Genomic DNA, 21749 nt, shown 5'->3' on the forward strand with positions numbered 1-21749 from the left:
AAAGTGATTACATGATAATTTATGTAATAATAATGATATGATTATGTAACTAATGGTGCGGTATATAGCATAATATAATAAGATGAAAAAAATTAATCCCACACATTATTAAATAATTCTTCTTCAGTTTTCCTCAATCCCGGTTCTGGTAGACGGCCCATCTGATCATTTTGGTTTACCAAGGTGATAGGGTTTGAAAACGACGGCGAGTCGAATGAGTCAATGATGAGTGTATTATTTGCAGAAGCAGGAGGGTTAACTAAAGACGATGATGAGGACGATGGGGCTGGCGAAGAGGCAAAGGCACCGAATTCGGCGTACAAATCGTCGTCCATTGTAACAACTGGTTTCGTGGCGAGAGATGTGGTACTTGATGCTGTCGCCGAAGACCAGGCGTTTGCACTCATGAGTCCAGCAAACGGATCTGCTTTGCTGCCTGCTGCCGGTGTCGAGCTTGACGTCGACGAGGACACACTAAGATCGTTGAAAGGGTTCACAAGATCGGATGCACTTGAGGGGGTAGTTTGTGCAGGACTGGCAGGTACAGGAGCCGTACGCGAGACAGTTGGAACAGCCTGAGACTGTTCAAATCCAGATATGAATCCCGAGGGCATGACAGGCTGTGGACGAGATTGAGAATACAGCGACAAAATAGACGACTTCAGATCAGGGCGCATATTCGCTGTCTGCGAAGGCGCAGAAGGAATCAGACCAGCAGCGGACGACGTTCTTGTAACAGGTGCAGAGATCGAAGTGGAAAAGTCGTCACCCAGACTTAGCAAATCATCGGAAGCTTTTGCTACCGGCCGAATAGATCCTACAGGCTCGGATTTCAGCCGGATAGTCGAGCTACCTTTGACGGCAGTGGTATCCGGCAGTGGCTTCTTGTCATGGCGGTGGTGAGAATGCGCTGCCGCTGTGCCCACAGGAGTCGACGCTGGCCGGGCAGTTACAGACCCTATCAACGCGGGCTTCTCATTCTTGCGATAACTATCCGAAGAAATCGCTGTCGGTGAATGCGCATACGATGAGTATTTTGTAGTCGTGGAACTTGTTTTCGCACGCTCTGGTTCGGGTTCGATTTCCTCGCGCTCAGTATCTGAAATCGAGTCTGGATCTGGCACCGGTCCTGGTCGTGCCCATCGTTTGAGCTCGTACTTTGTTCTAATGAAATTTTCCATTTTCCTAAACTGTTAGAAATAGTATAGACCAAACTGATAAACATACGTGTCGACTGGTTGATGTCCTTTTGATAACGTTGCTTCCCAATATCTGGTCCATTAGTATTTCATCTTTCTTGAGGTTGAATAACAGACTTATTAGCTTTCACATTTCCCCAGTGAACCATGTTTTTCAGTTGCTCATCTGTCCAAGAGTCAAGATCCACGGATTTGACTATAATTGTTATTCCAACGATTCAATTGTGTTGCGGCTGTCATTCGGTCTTACCTCGACTGATATGAGTACCCATACTCCGATGGATCCCTGAGCATCTACTCAGATTAGCTCACCACATTTACAACCGACCACGAATAAACATCATACCGAATACATATGAAAACTCCGAGATTCCAGCTCGCCCAGCGCGGATACGCATTCCTTTTGCAGTCCGAACAATACTTGTTTCCAGGTTCTTTGAGTAACGCTTTCAGCACGTTTTGATTACGTTCGAATTGCAATTTTTCTTGTCTTTTCGACATCTTTTATTAAATTACTGTCTTCTCCACCTTATGATAGTATTGTAAATAATAAAATCTGATATATAACTCGCTTTACAATATGATATAGGATAAGGAGAATAGAATTGGAATGTTTTGATTGCAATGTAGCTGCATCAAGGCTGCGTGTCACGTGATACTTATACAAGAAGGAACTGAAGGACAATCAAGGTGCATTATGTAGTTATATTGTAACGCTATAATGAAATTATGATATTATGATAAAGCATAACAATAAAATACAGTAATTTACACATACACTCCAACGGCGCAGAGTAAATAGACAAAACCAAATCTAAACAGTTAGACATCAACTTCAGTGCTTGAACAAATAGATATTAAATTTACCCCAAAGAAAGCGACGCTGGAATGGCTAAAAGAACTTGCTTTATTAGACCCGCGACGCCTTTTTTATCTGAATTGTTAGCCTGCTTGGACTGTATCTGTGCTTACGATAGTAGATAGAAAATACCTTGTAGACTGAATAGGCCTGAAAGTACGGCAGCTGGAAAACTCAATTAGTTGACGAGAAATGTGGGGACAATATAAAAATCCACATACCAATTACCAACAAAATTGTGGCTATAGACGCTTGCTGATCAATTGAGACCGCAGCGACAAATGAAGTGCCTTGACTCCATGCTTTCTTGATTCATTAGCGTTGACTGATTCTAGTACTGACTGATTTCGATCTTGCTCGTACTCACCACAGCAGTTGAAGACATTCTAGTATAGTGAAGCAATATACTATTATATTATTAATGTGCTTTAAAGGGTAGACTATATGTTATATATAACATAATATCTATATTAGATGTAAAGTATGTTCAAGTATACTTGTCCAGATCAAGGCCTACGTATTCTCGCTTACAAGTAACGGGTCAAGTGTCTCTTAACAGCCGAACTACTACAGACGTGTAAATGTGTCTACTTCTTTGCAAGCACAAACAAGTAGATTAACATAATATAATGAATAGTAGTCAAGACTCATCAGTTGACAGAAATGCGTATGGCGATGTTCGTTCAGACGTGGATTACTATGCGTCGCGATTCCAGGATAGTTTAAGACGTGAGCGCGCAGTGTTTGACGACCGTAAGTATTCAGATCGGCAGAAGATCAGATCACACGATATTAATAAGTAGTGGAGAAAATATGGAAGCAGCAGAAGCGTGGTCTAGAAGCGGAAGTAAAATACTGGAAAAACATAGCTCAAGGGAATAAGGCTAGTCCTGGGTTAGACCGAATCGAGAGTAGCCGAACGAGCAGAGACGTGACTGTGAAGAGTGAAATCACTACTGATATTAATATTGATATTGGCTGTAATAATGGAAAGTTCTCCGAGAGCGAGAATGGATTAGATCTCGGACGCGGAAATTACAAGGACGGTGAACTTGGAAATGAACACATCAGACAATACCAGGTTAAGATTGATAAATTACAAACAAGACTGGCCGAAATTATGGACAAACGACAAGAAGATAAGGAAATAATTTGCAAATGGCGCGTCGAGCTGTCCAAACGGAAGCGTGAAAATCAGATCTTGAGAGGGCAGATTAGAATGCTTCAGATGAAAAGTCCATTGGCCGATATCTCCAATCTTCCTTCAGTATCTGGTGCTTCTGTTCACTTTTCTGGAGAGAGGGACCAAAACTTGAATGCAAAACTTCCTAAGCAAGAGACTCCTCAACCTACTTCACTACAGCTGCCGACACCACTTAGTATGTTACATGTACAACGATATGATCTGAACACGCCAACGAAGGCAGATTGTTTGAAACGCACAAGTCAATGTTTGTATGCGCCTGATCCGTATGTTCAGAGTGATCATCAAAATGATCAGAATCAGCAAGACAAAATGAATTTAGATAGAGAAAAATTAGAAAATCCGTCCAAGCGGGATATCACAAGTCAACATCCACTTGAACTTCACAGACAGGATCAAACTGAAGATCCAATTATACAAGAGATCAATAATCTTGATCCGATTAAAGGTCTGACTCATAGTTCGGATCTCCTATCTCGTTTAGCGTGAGTAGCTCTACCTGATCCCCGTTCACGTCTCCCACATCTCACATCTCACCCAGTTCTCACTCTTGGACAATCGAGGACTTTATTATCAACCCAAAATTCAACCAAAACCAAGATCACGCATTCCATGAGACTGTCCGTGGAAACGCAAGATCCTGTCTCCATGGGCGAGAATGTGTTTCTTGTCAGCAATTCTACTCCCTTGCCAACCCCACTGCGGATGAACGTGCAGGACACAGTAACAGCACGGACGCAGGGAATAATATCATACAGGCAGCATCAAAGCATAAGTCTCAATGGCAACGACCGAAATCACCAATCGGATTTTGGCGTTCAGACTTTCCGTCCACACAGGAAATATACTCTGAGAAGGAACAGACCAAACTCCGTAATCGAGAAAGAATTGACGAAAGACTACGAGAGGCACTCGTTAACGGGCGCTGGCTATTTAGAAATCCGGGATTTCGACCGTAAGCCTACTAGTTGATATGCTTACAATATCATTATGATCTTGCCAATGTTATAAAATATTAATATAATGCTAATGTATTAAGTCATGTACATCCAACACGAACCAACCAAAATAAAACTCAAGCTCTTCTTTATCTTGCAGTATATTTTTATTGCATAGATACCGTCGAACGTAGATATCGGACGAAGCAGACTACTCATCATCGATATCAAGACCAGGATCCGACTGAACCATAGTCCAATCGCCCGAGAATGGCTCCGTAAGACCGTCCTTGTAAAGCTTGTCAGACGCCTCTTGCCATTCCTTAGTCATGGTGTGAGGAACAGGGCCGGCAAACGAACGGGCGGTAGCGAAGACAGCTGCGGAAACAGCGAGTCCAAGAACAATGCCGCCATAAATTTTGTAGTAGTCAGTCGTGGAATGCATCGGTTTGCGAGGACCCCAGGGGCCGTAAGATATATAGAAAGCTAATATAATCGTTAGCAGCATATTCGAACAGATATCGCATCCAGACGATTATCCGCTATACTTACAAGCACGCTTTTCATCAAGCGTCAAATCAGTCCAATCGGCCTTCTGGCGCTCCCAAATCTTCACCGTGATATCTACCTGCTCAGAAACAGGTAACTTCTCCCATCGCGCAGGAAGGTCAATGATCAAAGGCGTCGCGATAGCATCCGAGCCAGCGATGCTCGAGTTCCAGCGCGCAAAAAGCGTCGCTGGTGAACGCAGGGCGTTAGCAGCCGATACTCGGCTTACGCCAGAGTTGAAAGCACGGTTAAACAACATTTCGAACCCAGATTGCTGTCGTCTAATCAGTTAAGAGTGGAGATGTCGGATTTCTGCCCGTTTTTTTTTTGTTTTAGTTTCGTGTTTGCAGATTGGCTCCGTTTAGCTGCGTGTGCTGTTGTCGTAACAAATTGTCGTAACAAATTGTCGTGAAAAAAGTGGTCTGCGTGGTAGAAAGCCTGATCGACCGAGAACTCTCTCGCCTGTGTCCCGGGGGTCCGCTGAATAGGGTAACTGACATCACGTGAAGGTACAACGCTGCAGTATGATGGAACCGTGTACCCGGCGTAAGTCCGGGGATATTTGAGTTTTATGCCGTGCTTGATTTGGGTGACTTTGATTGGCTGGGTTGAGTGGCTGATTATGCTACAGATGCTAAGAATTATATAACTATATCCTGCAAATTATGTGATAACTCACTTGAATTATGTAATTATCCTACTACTAGCACGTCTCCAGCATACATATAAACCTCTATTAACATACAATAACATACAGTAGTATATCTACAACTGCGACCTAATAAATAAACTTTATCACTATTCTGCCAAATGAGAGTATTCCGGAGTCTCTCGCAATCTCTGGTTCATAAACTTTTCCAACTTGGTGGCATTCTTATAATACGTCGTCGTCTCATTATTATATTGCCGGCAATTGTTAAAAATCAGCTTTGCATCATGAATAAATCCATCCATTGTTTCATATTGATCAGCCTCTAGTCGCTGGTCCATCGTGGATAGATCCATTGGTTCCTTAATAATTGTGTAATAGTCTGCGACTTCGTCTTTATTGACTGGCTGTGTAAATGGCCAGGCTGAAGGATGGTTCATCATTTCATTGAGTAGATGCTGCATGAATGCAAAATGCGGTTTCCGTTTTGGCCGTCGGGCGATCTCATCCATTTCTGGAGTCCAGCCCGCCTCTTTCAAACCGGGAATTTCTAAGGGATCGATCGGTTTTGGACGCTCGGATTTGAAAATATCGAGTCCAGGTCGCACGACGTGAGATTTGCTGATTTGCTTGATTTTAGACATGATAGCTGCTTTCTGGCGGAGCAAAATATATCCGCTGTCTAGATATCTTATTCGAGGAAGCATTGTGCATTGCATTAGCGTGCCGCCCTCGTAGTCCTTGATATAACCCATCCAAATACTCTTATCCAGAGTAATTTCTTTCGTGAAACCTTGCTTCTTAAAGTATCCAATGGCATAATTGTCTGCATACGTAAGAAAATAAACAATCGGCGACGTGGCCTTGACGTAATCTTTTAAATGGTTCATCAAATGTGCTCCATAGCCTTTTACCTGTTCTGACGACGCGATGGCGCAAAAGACGATCTCCGCAAACTTTCGAGAAGCAAAAGGCCGATATGTGATGCCGCCAACCACAGTGAGCGGCTTTTTCACAATGGCAATAGACAGATGACTGCGGTCATAGACCAGACGAGCAATATACTCGCGGGGCATTTTGGGAAGTTGCTTTTGGAAGATGTTCTTCAAACCTGTAAGAATCATCAGGTTTTCTCGGCTGTTATCGTTGTTCACGACACGGAACTCGATTAACTGATCGCGCTCCTCGATTACAGCCGTGCGAACTTTGTTCTCATATAGCACGCCATCATAAACAAAGGAGGAAGAGGTATATCGGATTGAGCCTGCATCTTCTTCATCATCATCATCATCGTCCTTTCCGGTCTCAGCTTCCTGTTTCACTTCGTGATTCTTCTCTTTGTATTCATCATTGTCATTGTCTTCGTCGTCATCTTCATCTTCATCTTCATTGTCCTCATCGTCGTCTTCGTCCTCATCGTCGTCTTCTTCCTCGTGCTTGATCTTGGACTTGCTCTCCTTCTTGCCGGATTTCACTTTTGGCTTCCGCTGTGCTTCTTCTTCTTCGTCCTCCTCTTCTTCGTCCTCCTCTTGTTCAACTTCTTCGCCTTCCTCGTGATCATCATCTAGATCTGGTTTAACCCTCTTGGCTAATGGCTCATCCTCAGACTCAGCGTTCTCGACCTTGCGCTTGACATTGCTTTGCTCTGGATCGTCCAATTCGCCTATTTGTTAGTAGGTTGAATCTTATAATTTCTAATCCTTACTTGAGCTATCTCTCTCGGATTCCATTGTCATATTTCGGTATATACGAATATATCCTAATATATACCGTTCTATACTATTATTGTCAAACTAAGCTTATTTGATCCCTAACAAAAAGGAATATATTGAATGCGGATCAAGTCATCGGTGGCTGTGGTGGCTGTGTAGGCTGTGTATTTGATTCAGTAGTGTTCATACGAGAACTTTCATTTAACTTCTATTTATTTTATTCTTTAGTGTATATATGTATTACTTATATTTAGAATAGCTAAATCATTGCATAGACACCAGTTACGTAAGATTTACGAAGGCAATCAATACAATTGCTATGAAATGCAGGTGACCCGCAATATCGACATATCGCCTCACAATCTTTATTGTCATCTTACAATATCTGCTCCTTCTTCATCGTCCTCCAATACACCAATAACACTTTTCACAACCACAAGCGAACAAATGTCTCTAGATGCCTACGTGTACGCGATTCCAAAACGCAATCAATATCAGGTTCTCAGCACGACTTTGTTCGGAGGCGCGTCCAGCACGACAGATCACAGCGCCGAGTTTGCTACTAGATTGGCAAAAATATTGGCAGGAAAACTGAATCGACCCGTTTACGTCGGGGTTTCCGTTGTCGAATATCTGAACCAGATATCGGCTCTTGAGAAAATCATTGAGTTTGTATTGGCTAGTGCGGTTCTGTAATATACTTTATATGTCTCTAAAAATCAAAACCAAGCGGTCCAGTCGGAGGATCTGCGTCAGGAGTCGCTGCTCTATATCTCTGATCCGCTGAACCTGCTCGCGCTCGGCTTTTGTCAAAAGATGCGCCTCATTTCTACGAACATCTTCCCGTTGTAGCTTCGCCATGACTCCGGGCCGTTTACGTCGCTCGTCAACCATACGCTGATAGCATCTAGTCATAGCCCGCAAAATCTGCTGTGCCATCAATGAATACGCAGACTGCGGATTATGAAACCATAGATAATACGTCCGACTAGGTGCATGGTCAGACCCTTTAGGAACCTCCTGTAGATCCAGAGCACCAATTTCATGAAGCGCAGTTAAGTGTGACCGGATCTCTTTCGTAGGTAGCAATGCAATCTGTGCAATCTGCTTCTCGTCGATTCTACCTTTCGCGCGTACAATCCGCAGTAGCCTACTTGCTATAGGCCCTTGGCGTCGCTCAATCAATTGTGTGTATTCAAATTCTTGAATCCTTGAGGCCAGAGCGGGAAAATCAATAGTCCATTCACCACCGCCTTTAGTCCCAATTTTGTGGATGAATGGAAAAGAGCCGACCGACGAGAGGAGTGACAGATGGATATTCACTAATTCCAGTGTCGATGGCCCATCTGAAGAAGATGAGGAAGACGCGGAATCAGATTCAGATCGGTCTAATTCAGAATCAGACTCATTATGATGCCGTTTACTCCTCTTGGACCGACGTTCATCGCGGGATGAATGTCGACGTTTTCGGTTTTTGTGATGAAGATCCATCATTTTATAATCCCCATCACTTTCGCTCTGGCTCTCTTTATCGCTGCCACTATCGCTATCACTGGCGCTTTCGTCGCTATCATGCTTAGATCGACTCGAGTGACGTGATCTCGACCGCGATCGACGAGACGAGATGACGGCAATTGCAGACGCTAAATCGAGAGTTTTGCTGATTTTTTTGGAAATTTCGAACGAGCTGATAACCGGAGAGCTATGATTGTCGTCACGACATCGAAATAATTTAGGTTCCATACAGGCCAGCACTTGCCGATACACCAACGCCGATGTTTCTCCTACCCGATCAGCAGCCAGATCAACAAGTAAATTATGTCTTAGCAATACATCGAATTTATCATAATTAATCGTCAACACACAGTTTTCGTCAATCTGCGCAGCCGGCAAAGCCCCGTTCTGTTGCCCATTGACAGCAGAGAAGCCATCCGTCAGACTATCATGGACCCGAGCCAGCGTTTTCATATCTTCCTGTGCCTCAAGATGTCCTTGCAAATCACGCTTAGCCTCAGATAAAGTCTTTGCGCGAGGAATTGCGGCCAGCCGTTTTTCGAAGTGGGTTTGATATAAATCAGAGATTGGGTGGAACTCATGAGCAAGCAAGGTCGACACGATCTTTGCCTTAAGTAATGCCATAAGAGCTTCTTTTGCGCCCTCAACCGCCGGCTGGGGAAGGGCCGACAAATAATTTGATGTCCGGATGTGGCCGTATAGAGATAAGTTTTTGACGACATCAGTCGCAGCCGAAGTCTCTGCGAACTCGTCTGAGACATATGAGATCAACGTTGCAGACCGCACAATGGTGGAGTAGATTAGCTTTGGATTTGCCGAGTAGACAGTCGCCAGTGACGACCTGTTGAAATCAACAGGAGTCCAATAAAGTACAAATCGATTTTGGACAAGCGCGACGAGTGATTTAGTTATTGTGGAAGAAGACAGTCCTGAGTAGCGGACCAACAGCTGCAAAGACAATCGTCCTTCTTTGAACAGGATATCGAGAACTTTGGCCGCCAGCTCCCCATAAAAATCTCGAACAATGAGAACAATAAAGTCACATTCATATTGAGATGTCATGATATATACATGCGCATCTATACATATTCTGATATCCCGCTTAACGCTGTATAAAACCATGTGCAAATATGAATCGAACAAACATAAAAGTCCCAATAACACCAATCCCACAATTTGTTCAATATCGGATTCTGCAAGCAACGATTCCAACTATCGATTTTTGTTAACCCTCGCCCAAGTTTCTCAGCCAATCACAGCCAACTTGATTTTCAGCTGTTTTCGTCCTGTCCGCCGCACCACCGAAAAAGTGTGTCTCTGCAATCCTGTCCAGACTAGAAACCTCTGTCAGAATTGTCGGTATTTTTGTTCAATTTTGCTCAATATTGTCCGATTTTTGACTAAATTCCGCTAATTCACCCCCAATTTCATCCATTCTCCGACCTTCCGCGCGTCTTCTAGTTATGTTGCTCGTCGCTGCTCGTCCTGCTGCCAGAAACCGCGCGCTCCTCGCGGCAGCTGCTCCTGCGCTCCGGCGGTCATATGCTGCTGCTACTGGCCCTTCAGATACCGGATTTTCTACTGCGACAGCCACTGGAGTCGCCATCGCGGCGAAGGATCAGCCCGGTGCTATCGGAACCTTGTCTTTTGTCATTAAGGCAGGAAGTAGATATTCGACAACGCCCGGTATTGCGCATGCACTCGAACGGTTCGCTTTCCAGGTCAGTATTCTGTTATTCTCGGCGGCATGGCGTGGATGTGGACTGGAATAAAATGCTACGACGGAATTGGTAGAGGAGTTGCTACTTTATGCCAATGTCTCGGCTATCAAGAGTAGTGCTTTCTCGAGTTGCTTGGTTTTTTATTGATCTATTTTGCTATTGAATCTCGAATCAAGTACGCATCACCGCATCCGCTAGTCTCCGATATTATTCTTCTTGAACCACATCCATATCCATTCCGTTCAAATCCTATCCGCTGTTTTCCGAATGCAAAATACTAACAGACCAGAACACAATGTCTCGCTCTGCGCTCCGTGTCACTCGTGAATCTGAATATCTCGGCGCAACTTTCGCACCTGCCTTGTCTCGCGATACCATCGTTCTTACCGCAGATTTTCTCAAGGAAGACCTGCCTTATTTCTTTGAAGTACTGAGCGACGTCTTCGCCCGTCCCCATCTAGCCCGCCACGAGCTTGCGGAGATTGTTGCTCCCTTGCTCAAGCTTGACTCCACTGCTGTCACCAAAGATATCGTTGCTTCCGTTAGCGAGGCTCTTCATGCTGCCGCCTTCCGACGAGGACTTGGTCTTCCTCTCTACGCCCAGCCTGCTGATTCTATCTCCGCTACAAATGTGTCTGCTTACAAAGAAGCCGTATACACCAAGTCTAATCTTGCCATTGTTTCTGCCGGCATTCCACTTGACTCGCTCGTTCCTTTGACCCAGGATTTCCTCGAAGGTGCTCCTGCAGGTACTGCCACTGCTGTCGAGCCTGCTCCTTTCTATGCCGGTGAGAGCCGTGTTCCGTCTACTATCGGTAACGCCATTGCAATTGGATATGGTGGTGCGTCTGCTCCTGAATATGCCGTTCTAGCGTCGATTCTCGGTGGTACCTCTAGCCTAAAATGGTCCACGGGTACTTCTCTACTTGCCGGCACAAAGGCTATCTCTACCTATACCCCATATGCTGGCTCTGGGTTGTTCAGCATCATTGCCTCCGCTGGATCTGTGGCCGATACGACAACTGCTGCGTCGACTGCTATTAGCGCTCTCAAAAGCGTTGCTTCCGATCTGTCTGCCGAGGACCTGAAGAAGGGTGTTGCTGGCGCCAAATTCGCTGCTCTTTCATCTCTTGACGGCAAGGTCGGTCTTTCGACTGCAGGCTTGTCATTACTCACAACTGGCGCTGTGCCAACCGCTGCGGCAACTATTTCTCTTTACGACGCTGTCACTGCCGAAAAGGTCAAGGCTGCTGCCGCCGCTGTTCTTGCAAAGCCTGCATATGCTGTCGCCGGAAAAGTATCGGAGCTTCCATATATCGAGGAGCTTCTGTAAACATTTATTAGTAGTTGTTAGTAGTTGTTGTCGAAGCTGTCTTTTTTGTTTTATCGAGTCCCGGATTTACATTTACATTTACATCCATCTAATGTGGGTGAGATCATCATCATCGCTGTTATAAAAATCGTGACTTGTTGGGCCGTGTAAAGCAAGTAGGTTGTGAATGGACATGCGAGAAGTTTTCATTTGACATATTTATTCTCTAATAAATGTTCGTTGTTGTTTAAATTTGTAAAGTTAAACAGTGTCATTTGAGTCCAAAAATATATGAGATAGGGTTATGATCATTCGAAGGAGCCTCCTTTATTTGTTTTCAGCATTGTGATACTTCTGTGCTGATGTGAACATATCTCAAGAGCAACGCCAAACTAACTTTCAACATCCACTTAAATATAATTATATTAATTAAATAACATTCAACAAACAATACGAAAACAACCAGTCAAAACATATTCCTCCCTGATCCAGTTCTGCCCTTCATTAAACCCCATATCAATCAGTTCTCCATATTTTCTGTTTCGCCCAGTCTGCCAGGCCCATCTAATTATTCATGTATTTCAACCTTGTGCACTCCAGTTGCCAAAGACCTCAGGCCTCTTTAACAATCAAAAAGTCAGCGGTACGTTGACAAAATAAACATGCGAAAAGAGAGACATGCGGAAAATTCAAATATAAATACAAACGAAAATCAACTGGAAACAAAACATGCCAAAGTAAAATCAAACAAAAAAAATGTAATCAACAGACCCAAGTATGCAATTAGTCTCATTATTAATGTAAATTATGTGTAAAACAAGGATCTTGTCTTTCGAAATTCACATTTCAATACCAGTAAAGAAAACGAACGCTCTTTGTTGAAAGCTGAACTACCATTCTTCTCATGGTTGCTCATTTCTCCAAAATCGAACATAGCTCATGATACATGTCGATATGTAACATTTGCAATGCAGCTACTTTCTAAATGAATGAACGAAAACAAAAAAAAACAAAATTCGGAAATTCTAGGCAACCAGAATTGATTGATTGGTTCCACCATTAGGCTGTAAAACATGCGTGGAATGAAGCATGTGAACCGAATTCACAACATCTTCCCGGTCGCTGACTTCTGGCCGATAGTCATTACTGTTGCGCGCAGATCCCAGACTGCTAAACGTTGGTGTCTTTGGTCCACCCATCATCTGCGAAAATTCTTTCATATCACCATTATGGTAAGGAAGGATCCGCGATGGAACGGGTGAAGGAATACCAAGAGCATGACGCTCAGTACGTGCTGCATCACCTGCTCTGTCATAGAGATACAATCCCAGAAATGTGAGCGCTATTCCCCAGCTTTGGACTCCAGTAAGCTGTTGACCGAACCAAATGATTGCAACAATAATCACAAAGACACGTTTAAAAAGACTGGCAATTGAATAAGTCACTGGAGAAACCATTCCAAGAATCTGGAATGCCAAAAAGTTCTGTCCGAAATGAATAGTGCCATTCATGAAGAAAAGAAAAGCGAGTGTGTTCATAGGCATTGGTGTCTCGAGGCCCTCTGCCTGAATGGGCAACGAGCCTGTAGCAAAGTACTCCTGAATCAGACCAGAACCTTCGTAATAAAACCAAATAGGAAAGGTCATGACAAAAGCCATTCCAGAGCAATAGCACATAAGACTGATCTTGTCAAGTTTCTTCTTGGGTTCGATCTCAGAAGGCGAATTGGTAAGAAGCTTTTTGGAGACAATGTTTTGCGAAACGAAGACGACAGTAGCAAACATAGCGCAGAGAATTCCATCGAGCTGCCCACGGAACTCAAACGAGCACGCAAGCATGACTCCAAGTGTGAGCGGCACCAGAGACACATACGTGTATGGCGTGTAGTGTACTCCATAGAAGAATCGGTAAGCAAGTACGGTGACAAGAGGAGCAAGACCTTTGATGGTATGAACCAAGGACACAGGAATCTTGGAGGTAGCAATGTGTGACAAAATATGGCCAGAAAGCTGGAATACCGCCATAGGCGCGACAGCAAGAAAAACTTGCTTGGATGGCTTCGCAATACCAGTGTGCGAAAATGGGAGCAATCTGTCCATGGAAGGGATACCGGACCGGCAGAGAGAAGAAATTGTCAGCGCCCAGAACACGACAAACGCGAACTGGAGAACGGTCAAGGTAATCGGATAAGGGAACACGTTCAAGATCGATTTTGTCAACGTGTTCGATACAGCAGAACTCCAATACCATGCAAGCGAAAGAGAAATTAGCTTGAACGAGATCGGAGGAGCGAGTTGCTGGAACCCGTGGACTGTGGACTCCGCGATCGAGGGTCTGCGAGATATCATTATTGCAAGATGGAACGGACGACTAAGTGTGGGCAACTTCCACGATATATTCTAATAAAATCGCTCGGATCAAAGCGGGACGCCAAATGTGCCAGAAAAGAGGAAAAACTAAAGGTGACAACAGTAAAGCAGTAAACTAGATCCAAGTTGACGATGTGAGTACGGTGGGTGGTTTCTGCTAAATGACCTTCCCTTTAGCCAGCAAACGACGACCAGCAAACGAATGAGAACGACTGTGAAAGCAAACGAAAGACAATTAAAAGCTCGAGAAACGCGCCAGTCGGCTGTCTGTATTGATCAGACAACTCTTTAGCAGCAAATTAAAGCCGAATAACCACGCGTGATTCGGGCAAAACCAACAAAGTCGCAGGCTTAATCCTATCAAACATATATCAAGTGAAGGCAAAGACGAAAAGAGGCGAAAAAACCCAAAAGAAGCAGCACCGGCGCAGCACCTTCCACTTAGCCACAGTCGAATCTGGAAAGGCTGAGCCTCAGCCACTTATATCTGAGGCTGCCTGTTGATCATGGGCTGAATTTGGTAATTGGCCGTTGCTACGGAAACGGCCCAGCTTGGCCAGCCGTGCTTGCGGTCGGTCACCACTAAGGCGCAATAGGATGTCTGAGATTATATTAAGTAACAATATAATCATAGCTACACGAGATTAAAATAGCAATTCAATAATAATAATAAAATTAATATTAATAATTTCAATATCAATATCAAGATCAATATTGATGTCAGTATCAATATTAATAACAACAATTTGACTCGTTCTTGGACTTATTCAAGCAATACATGTTCAACGCTGCAAAAGTCTTCCTCAATTTTACCGTAAACTCATAGACTCTATCTACAATATCGCCGCCGTACCTACGGCCGCTGCCGCTGCTGCAGAGATTCCAGCATCTGAACTGCTCTCGCCCATCCTGCTACTACTGCTATTATCCGTTACCCTCCGGTTGCCGCCATTAGCATTGGTACCATTAGAGGACCCTCGAGCCCCGTTTCCACCCTGGGCCTCACTCGCTGCACGCTCTGCATGCTCCCGGCGAACCGGCTCAAAATAATCATGCTGCATAGCTTCCTTTGCCGTCAACCTCTCTTGATGATCAAACCGCAGTAATTTATCTAAAAAGTCCAACGCCTCAGCAGAAATATACTTCTTATTTTCTGCAGTCACAAAGCGTTGCCAGGGTTTCCGCGGAAATTGCCCAATCACTTCATCGTACTCAGGATCGAGCTCAATGTCATACTTGCTCAAATACAAGTTCAGTGCTGCTGTGCCCAAAACTCGCACGATCTTAACTAGCTGGTCGGTGTTGGAGTTTCCATGGAAAAAGGGCTCCTTGCGGAAAATCATCGATGCAAACATCGCACCAAGTGACCACATGTCCAGCGAATAGTCATACTCTTGGAAGTTCACTAACAACTCCGGTCCTTTGAAGTAGCGCGATGCTACTCGTACATTGTATTCCTGCCCCGCATGATAGAACTCGGCCAATCCCCAGTCAATCAAACGTAACTTGCGCTTCTCATGATCAATAGTAACATTATGAGGCTTGACGTCTCGATGCATAATGCCTCGCGAATGTGAGAAATCGAGAGCCTAGATCAAACATAATGCGTCAATATCGTATCAGCTGTCTAGCAACAACCACTTATCTTACCTTTAACAATTCATAAATGTAATAGCGAATATCATAATCTGTAAATCGCGGATATAGAAGTCGGAAATCGGTGTTGTTCACATATTCAAATACGAGTGAAGGTGTTCGACTCTGAATACCGTAATTAGTCATTAAGTCCGGAAGCCGTCATCATGAGTACAGCCATAATCAACCTCATGTTCAAAAAGCAAATCAAACATACCTGTGGATCGCGAACAATGTCATATAAACCAATAATATTCGGACCACCCGCCAGATTCTGTAAAATTTTGACTTCCCGTTTAATTTTCTTTTTTTTGACAGGCTTCAATACTTTGATGATGCACTTCTCCTGATTCACGAGATTGACTCCTTCAAATACTTCTGAATATTTGCCTCGCCCTACTTTCTTCACTATTTCATAATTCTCAATATCTCCCCACAGTATTTGAAAAGAATCTAGACGGATTCCAATGTCAGCAAAATTGTTTCCATCAAGCTAGCACTCTGTAGCCTGTTCAACTTTCCAGACCAGTTAAATCAGTGCCTGTTATCCACTTACCATAATCCGAATAAGACGCCGGGTTTCGCTCATTCACATATGCATACGATCGTGCTATCGAAGCGTTATGTGTTGTCGTCATTGTATTGTTTGATTAGACCGACTTGATCTCTGCTGCGGCCTACACTGTTCCTGGAATCGCTGTGCTCCTACCTTCTCTTCGCGTGCTTCTGCAATTCCAGTTCCACACCAAAAATGCCAAATGATACAAAAGAGTAATTTCCCTCTTTTATTCCAGTTATCCTCTGCTAGACAACTCGATTATCGCACTTTATGTCCGCCGATGGCTTGACCTAGCCCGCCTTTGTTTCCCTCTTGTTTGACTTTTCCGTCTTGTCCAGGTCACGATCGCCCTTTCGCTTAGAAAAAAGCACGGCAAAAGGTTGCTAGCCTTGAGACATATATGGATATATATATATAGCTTTATGCCATAAACGAGCTTAGCAATGGAATACTGCGGCGCAAGCGAAAAGATCACGTGAAATTTTATTCAGGTAATAGGTGTACCTGATCTGTCTATTGAGATTGGGCATATATAAGTACTAAATCGCTTGCAAGATAGTCAGCCTGGATCATTTCTCCGAAGCATGTGGAAAAATGTATTGATAGCAAACGCTAAGTCAGAAAATTGTCAATCATTCCTTAATTTTTGGTGACCAAAATTGTCCAACAGTAGTCATCTGCCTTGAATCTTTGCTCGCAGAGCGGCGTATGTCCATTTAGTCGATTGATCTGTAATGAGTCTACACACTTGTGGGTCGTTGTCGAATATTTGGTTTATATCATGATGCAAAGAGAAACAATTTAATGTGAATATGCTTGTTAGCATTGGAATCGAGTAGATGCACAATTGGAATATATTACAAAAATCTTCTTTATCTTCTAGGAGAAATAGCCTGTCTGTTGTCGAGGCAAATGTTTATCGGCAGCATGTTCCAAGCTGACTTAGTAGTGAGATAATTGTCAGTGCAGACTGTTTATAGTAGCAATAGAAATAGAAGTCAAAACTTCAGACAATTAGAAACTAGATTAGACACGAATAGTGCGTTTACTATTTCTGAAGTTGTGTTGATATACCATCTAGTTTGCAAGCCTGCGTGAGCTCAGTCGGGAATACTTAATACTTGATACAAACCAAAAAGCTAGATCGCTGATATTGAGAATTCAAGACTAGTTAAATTTCATACTTTTTGTAGTGTTTTTCTTGATACCGGTCAGCTCACCGCCGTATACTCCTGTAGGAGGTTTATAGACAGCTTTCATGGAGGCCAATTTCTTTTGAGCCTTCTCGTATTTCAATCGTCGTTTCACTCTTGGATTTCTGTTTTCTTTTTTCCGTTTCGGCGTGAGCCCTTTATTTTTAAGGATCTGGTAATTTATTGCACGTTTGCCATCTTCAGACGCAGATTCTTGAAGCTGTTTGAGAGTGCCCTGTTTGGCAGCAAGCTTGAGACTGTCTTTGAGAGCTTGCTTGTCTTGCTTTTTCCTATCTTGAGCGGATTTGACCATGCTGTATAAATCGTCCTTATCATCATCATCGCTAACGGCAAGACGCGCTGAGTTGGAAACGGAACTCGTTAAATCATTATCATAATCGTCATCCGAGTTGCGGCTATTATTATAACTAGCCGATGTGTCAAGGAAGTCGGCATCGGTCGATTTCGCCTTCGTATTCCCCCGCAGTTCAGCAAGTTGATTAAGACGTTCAAGACGATCTTTGTTTCGTTCACGGTAAGGCAAGTCGTCATCGCCTGCGAACCTCTGTTGACGTAGAGTTGCCTTCTGGTTAATTTTTGACGTGTAAAATCGTAACGACTTGCGTTTGGTCTGCTTGTCGGCTAGATCAACGGCATCAATGGTCTTGGGATCCGCGAAATCATTTGATGCATCTGGCAGACGATAGGGCTTACTTTTTTTCGAAAGTGGAGTAGCGTGATCGGCTTCGAGGTTGTCAAGATCTGGTAGAGCAGTAGTTCGCTTTCGCTTCGTAGATTCGAGTTTGACGGCTATTATATTTTCTCTAGCAGTATTATCTAGTTCTTTCTCACTCTGAAAATCTGCAATCTGGTCAGGTTCTTGCTCCTCACTCGCCTCCTCTTCTCCTTCCATATCATCATCAGAGATAAGGTCAGGAGTATCTTCCAACTCATCTGGTGGTGCCTGCGAGATTCGTTTCCAGTACCTTCTCAAAACTAGCAAATGATTCATGATGTGTCGTTCTCGTAGTGTATCTTCATCGACCGATTTGTCAATAAATAAAGTGAGATAGGCCGAAATACAAGCCAAATAGCTTGCAAGAGCGATGAACTTCACGGATTTGATTGAAGTTTGCTGCAACAGTTTGAACTCGGGCACGAGCTCTGAAAATTCTTTTGCTAGTGGTAAAACCTCTGGATTTTGGGTTTTTAAGAGTTTTAGCCGGTCTTCTTTTGTCATTGACTCGATATCGATTTGCGGAACCACGTCTCGTACAGCTTTTGAGAACACCTCATCTTCTTCCTTCGTTGCACGTACCAGCTCCTGTTCAAAGTCGTCCAAAAAGTCTCCCGCATTCATATCATTGAGCATCTTTTGCTGAATTTGCCGGGCCGCATCTTCTTCTTCTTTTGCAGCTTCCTCGTCAGATAATTCATCGATGTTGTAATAGGCCTTCGCAGAAGATCCCCAACCGGATAACAAATCTACCTCGTTAGGCTGATCTTGGACCTGTCTCCATTCATCTTCGTCGTCGGAGTCTGATTCCACGGTCCCTTTTTCCTGCTTCTCGATAGCCTTTTTAATTTTGGAAGGCAATACATAATCTTCCTCGTCCGAAGTCTCTTCGTTCAGACCTAAAACTTCCTCGTCGCTCGGTTCATCTACTAAGTTAGTCTAATTTTGATATCCTCAATGAAAGCGAACATACCTTGAACCAAAACCTGATTGTTTTCAAGGAGGATTTTTTCCCGCTGATCATAAACTAGCCAATTTAGTGTTTGAGCTATGTAGAGCCATGCAGAGCCAGATTTCAATCCAGATACTTACACTCGTCGACGGGATCATGTTCCATCTCCACTCGCATTTCCCCTTTTTTCTCGCTTCTTCTATTTCTCTTTGGAGCCATGTTAATATAGCATATGAGTTGGATATTATAACAATCTTGAGCTATTAATTTTTGTAAATCAAATTAATATAGAATAGCGGACTGTTGAGAAGAAAATTCTAAGGCAAAATTCCAAAGTCCCAATGATATTTGGGAGTACTCTACTAATCTTGATAATTGTGCTATAGTTGAAAATAATGAAACATTAGCAGATAAATATTCTATAAAAATATATGCTACTGAGATTGCGAGTAGATAAGCTAAAATGCATTGGAATAGAGGCCACTTTTGGAATTCTGGTCACTTTGATGTTGACAGAAAGGTACTCGCTACCTGATTTCTTCTGCTCTACTAACCCAATCATAGTTGGTCGTAATAACTGGAGCATCACAAGGATTAGGCCTTGCGCTGGCTAAGAAAGTGTTTGCCAAGGGTGCAAGTGTTGTTGTTGTAGCGCGTCGAGAGAGAAAGTTACAGGATGCCGTTAGAGCACTTGAGGTCAGAAGCCTGGATAGTTAAGTCAATTGCGTTTAACATGGCTAGGCATTAAGAGTGAATGAGAATCAGACTGCTCGATATGTGTGTGCAGATCTAGCGTCTCCCGCAGGAGCCGCCAGAGTTATGGAAGAAATCGAAGCCGTTCCGGACCATGTCTTGCTATGTGCTGGGGGAGCGACGGTCAAGCTTCTTGTCGACACGACACCGGAGGAACTAGTCGAAGGTATCAATATTAACTACGGTGCCTCTCTCTATTTGGCGCACGCAGCGATGAAAGCCATGTCAGAAGTTTCGCCTAGGCCCAAATACGAGCGGACAATTATGTTTTGTTCATCAGTTACTCATTATTTTCCATTTATTGGCTATGGACCATACGCCCCGTTGAAGTCTGCACTCCGCACGTTGGCAGATATTATGAGACAGGAACTGAGTCCATACAATGTTTCGGTACCCATAGTTTTCGCTGGCAATTTTCAATCTGAAGGCTTTGATAAGGAAAACCTGACGAAACCAACAATTACAAGAGTGATTGAAGGGCCTAGTGCCGCGATCCCGGCAGACGACTGTGCTGCAATCATTCTAAAGCAACTCGATAATGGGACAACGATGATCACCACTGATCTCATAGGCTCGTTGCTGGGATCTTTGGTCCTAGGTGGATCCCCTAGAAGTAATTACCTACTATCTGTCATCATGGCCATTATATTCGCCATTTTCACTCCTTTGTTGCAGTATTTTATTGTCGACCGACCGATTGGGCAGTTTTTCAAAGGACTTAAGAATAACAGCCCAACAAAGCGAAATGATTGATATTACGTTAGATTAGCAATATTTTATTACACATGATCACTCCAGTCTAACTATCCCCTTTCTCCTTCAGTCCATCACATGAAATCATCAAAATCATTGTACTGGTCGTAATTCGTAGTATCAATGTTATCATCTATTTTTGCCGACGCTGCGGCCAAGCTTGGTTTCTTCTTGCCCTTCCCACTTTTCGGTTTTTCTGCCAATCGTTCTTCGCGTAGTTTCTCGTTGCCGATAGCAGAGAGAGTACTTGCCAGCTTTTTAACTTGCTCACTATTCAATGGCGCTGCGATAGCTTTCAGGAGTGCTGGAAGAAAATTGGAAGCATAGTTGCGGTGAGTTTCCAGCAGTTTTAGTGCTTCACTCAGTTGGTCTTGTAGATAGTCTAATTCTGCCTGTGACTTTGCTTTAAACATCGGTAGTGAGTTCAAAGTAATCGATGAAAGCGGAGGTGCTGCGACCACCGTCTTTACAGCAGCAGCAGCAGGCTTCGGATCTGACTCTAGAGAACCATTTCCTGCAGCAATATCTGAATCGTCAATCGAGGAAGCGCCAAATAACGTTGCTGCATTATCCATATCTGCATCAATTTCCGCCTGCCTTAGTCTTGTTCGCCGGTCATTCTCTGATTCGGCTAGCTCCGCAAGTTTTTTCCGTCGCTCTTCTTGCTCAGCTTTCTTTGCTGCCTCTCGCTCCGCGATCTTCTGCGCTAATGGCACTTTTTTCTTGGCAGGTACTGCTGTAGTTGCAGTAGTTTTTTTCTTGTTCTCAGAGTCATCAGAGTCATCCGAAGATGCATCCCAAGAATCTAGTACTCCATCGTCCGAATCTTCCTCGTCGTCCCATTTGGATTTAGGCGTCAACGAGGACGGAACTTCGTCTTCTTCGTCGTCTGTCCTGTTAGTTCTAAAATCCGGATCTTATCATACTATAATCATTGAATCCAATCCAATCAACATCAACTCACCCCAGGCCATATCGTGTTCGTTTATCTCTTACTTAGAATCGATAACTAGAATTGCTGAATTCAATGAACTAGTCCAAAAAATAATTTCCCACTCATATACTTGAACAAACGCCTTGCGCTTACGTGACTGATTGGGTAACTGATCATACGTTCTCAAGGAATGAACATTATATTATT

General features: G+C 43.6%; 13 protein-coding genes across 13 annotated transcripts; 4 read left to right on the forward strand and 9 right to left on the reverse strand.

Moving 5' to 3' along the window:
* Window positions 1–18: 18 nt before the first annotated feature.
* V1516DRAFT_682514 (uncharacterized protein) lies at window positions 19–1786 on the reverse strand. Its single transcript, XM_066923429.1, has 5 exons — window positions 1546–1786; window positions 1450–1493; window positions 1317–1395; window positions 1228–1272; window positions 19–1185 (listed from the first exon to the last, which is right to left on the reverse strand). The coding sequence occupies exons 1-5, from the start codon at window positions 1698–1700 to the stop codon at window positions 93–95; spliced, it is 1416 nt and encodes a 471-aa protein (XP_066774805.1). The 5' UTR covers window positions 1701–1786; the 3' UTR covers window positions 19–92.
* On the reverse strand, window positions 1787–2521 carry V1516DRAFT_682517 (uncharacterized protein). The gene is made up of 5 exons (XM_066923430.1): window positions 2426–2521; window positions 2280–2364; window positions 2191–2223; window positions 2067–2133; window positions 1787–2013 (listed from the first exon to the last, which is right to left on the reverse strand). Exons 1-5 carry the CDS (start codon window positions 2441–2443, stop codon window positions 1968–1970), a joined length of 249 nt encoding a protein of 82 aa, XP_066774806.1. The 5' UTR covers window positions 2444–2521; the 3' UTR covers window positions 1787–1967.
* An 81-nt stretch (window positions 2522–2602) lies between these two features.
* On the forward strand, window positions 2603–4323 carry V1516DRAFT_693737 (uncharacterized protein). Its single transcript, XM_066923903.1, has 3 exons — window positions 2603–2811; window positions 2862–3747; window positions 3804–4323. Exons 1-3 carry the CDS (start codon window positions 2688–2690, stop codon window positions 4219–4221), a joined length of 1428 nt encoding a protein of 475 aa, XP_066774807.1. The 5' UTR covers window positions 2603–2687; the 3' UTR covers window positions 4222–4323.
* On the reverse strand, window positions 4133–5166 carry V1516DRAFT_644000 (Cox5b/Cox5a). Its single transcript, XM_066920141.1, has 2 exons — window positions 4753–5166; window positions 4133–4686 (listed from the first exon to the last, which is right to left on the reverse strand). The coding sequence occupies exons 1-2, from the start codon at window positions 5006–5008 to the stop codon at window positions 4412–4414; spliced, it is 531 nt and encodes a 176-aa protein (XP_066774808.1). The 5' UTR covers window positions 5009–5166; the 3' UTR covers window positions 4133–4411.
* Window positions 5167–5405: 239 nt separating this feature from the next.
* Window positions 5406–7188, reverse strand: V1516DRAFT_682525 (uncharacterized protein). Its single transcript, XM_066923431.1, has 2 exons — window positions 7104–7188; window positions 5406–7061 (listed from the first exon to the last, which is right to left on the reverse strand). The coding sequence occupies exons 1-2, from the start codon at window positions 7132–7134 to the stop codon at window positions 5548–5550; spliced, it is 1545 nt and encodes a 514-aa protein (XP_066774809.1). The 5' UTR covers window positions 7135–7188; the 3' UTR covers window positions 5406–5547.
* Window positions 7189–7342: 154 nt separating this feature from the next.
* V1516DRAFT_682528 (uncharacterized protein) lies at window positions 7343–7943 on the forward strand. Its single transcript, XM_066923432.1, has one exon. The coding sequence runs from the start codon at window positions 7435–7437 to the stop codon at window positions 7804–7806; it is 372 nt and encodes a 123-aa protein (XP_066774810.1). The 5' UTR covers window positions 7343–7434; the 3' UTR covers window positions 7807–7943.
* On the reverse strand, window positions 7772–9721 carry V1516DRAFT_682529 (RNA polymerase III subunit RPC82-domain-containing protein). Its single transcript, XM_066923433.1, has one exon. The coding sequence runs from the start codon at window positions 9685–9687 to the stop codon at window positions 7813–7815; it is 1875 nt and encodes a 624-aa protein (XP_066774811.1). The 5' UTR covers window positions 9688–9721; the 3' UTR covers window positions 7772–7812.
* Window positions 9722–9969: 248 nt separating this feature from the next.
* On the forward strand, window positions 9970–12100 carry V1516DRAFT_682531 (Metalloenzyme, LuxS/M16 peptidase-like protein). The gene is made up of 2 exons (XM_066923434.1): window positions 9970–10346; window positions 10636–12100. The coding sequence occupies exons 1-2, from the start codon at window positions 10089–10091 to the stop codon at window positions 11677–11679; spliced, it is 1302 nt and encodes a 433-aa protein (XP_066774812.1). The 5' UTR covers window positions 9970–10088; the 3' UTR covers window positions 11680–12100.
* Window positions 12101–12683: 583 nt separating this feature from the next.
* On the reverse strand, window positions 12684–14006 carry V1516DRAFT_697623 (triose-phosphate transporter family-domain-containing protein; the record flags this gene model as incomplete). Its single annotated transcript, XM_066924097.1, has 2 exons — window positions 12684–12871; window positions 12950–14006. The coding sequence occupies 2 exons, from the start codon at window positions 14004–14006 to the stop codon at window positions 12684–12686; spliced, it is 1245 nt and encodes a 414-aa protein (XP_066774813.1).
* Window positions 14007–14671: 665 nt separating this feature from the next.
* On the reverse strand, window positions 14672–16614 carry V1516DRAFT_682533 (casein kinase II subunit alpha). The gene is made up of 4 exons (XM_066923435.1): window positions 16219–16614; window positions 15880–16115; window positions 15678–15788; window positions 14672–15616 (listed from the first exon to the last, which is right to left on the reverse strand). Exons 1-4 carry the CDS (start codon window positions 16298–16300, stop codon window positions 14861–14863), a joined length of 1185 nt encoding a protein of 394 aa, XP_066774814.1. The 5' UTR covers window positions 16301–16614; the 3' UTR covers window positions 14672–14860.
* A 774-nt stretch (window positions 16615–17388) lies between these two features.
* V1516DRAFT_688112 (Sas10 C-terminal domain-containing protein) lies at window positions 17389–19321 on the reverse strand (the record flags this gene model as incomplete). The annotated part of the gene is made up of 3 exons (XM_066923770.1): window positions 17389–19076; window positions 19124–19177; window positions 19243–19321. The coding sequence occupies 3 exons, from the start codon at window positions 19319–19321 to the stop codon at window positions 17389–17391; spliced, it is 1821 nt and encodes a 606-aa protein (XP_066774815.1).
* Window positions 19322–19492: 171 nt separating this feature from the next.
* Window positions 19493–20665, forward strand: V1516DRAFT_682538 (3-ketosphinganine reductase, catalyzes the second step in phytosphingosine synthesis). The gene is made up of 3 exons (XM_066923436.1): window positions 19493–19622; window positions 19667–19798; window positions 19844–20665. Exons 1-3 carry the CDS (start codon window positions 19566–19568, stop codon window positions 20606–20608), a joined length of 954 nt encoding a protein of 317 aa, XP_066774816.1. The 5' UTR covers window positions 19493–19565; the 3' UTR covers window positions 20609–20665.
* Window positions 20458–21707, reverse strand: V1516DRAFT_644027 (Hcr1p). The gene is made up of 2 exons (XM_066920142.1): window positions 21573–21707; window positions 20458–21497 (listed from the first exon to the last, which is right to left on the reverse strand). The coding sequence occupies exons 1-2, from the start codon at window positions 21580–21582 to the stop codon at window positions 20683–20685; spliced, it is 825 nt and encodes a 274-aa protein (XP_066774817.1). The 5' UTR covers window positions 21583–21707; the 3' UTR covers window positions 20458–20682.
* Between the last annotated feature and the right edge of the window lie 42 nt (window positions 21708–21749).

The sequence above is a fragment of the Lipomyces oligophaga genome, assembly GCF_038497815.1.
Source record: "Lipomyces oligophaga strain CBS 7107 unplaced genomic scaffold V1516scaffold_12, whole genome shotgun sequence".
Taxonomy (NCBI): Eukaryota; Fungi; Ascomycota; class Lipomycetes; order Lipomycetales; family Lipomycetaceae; genus Lipomyces; species [Lipomyces] oligophaga.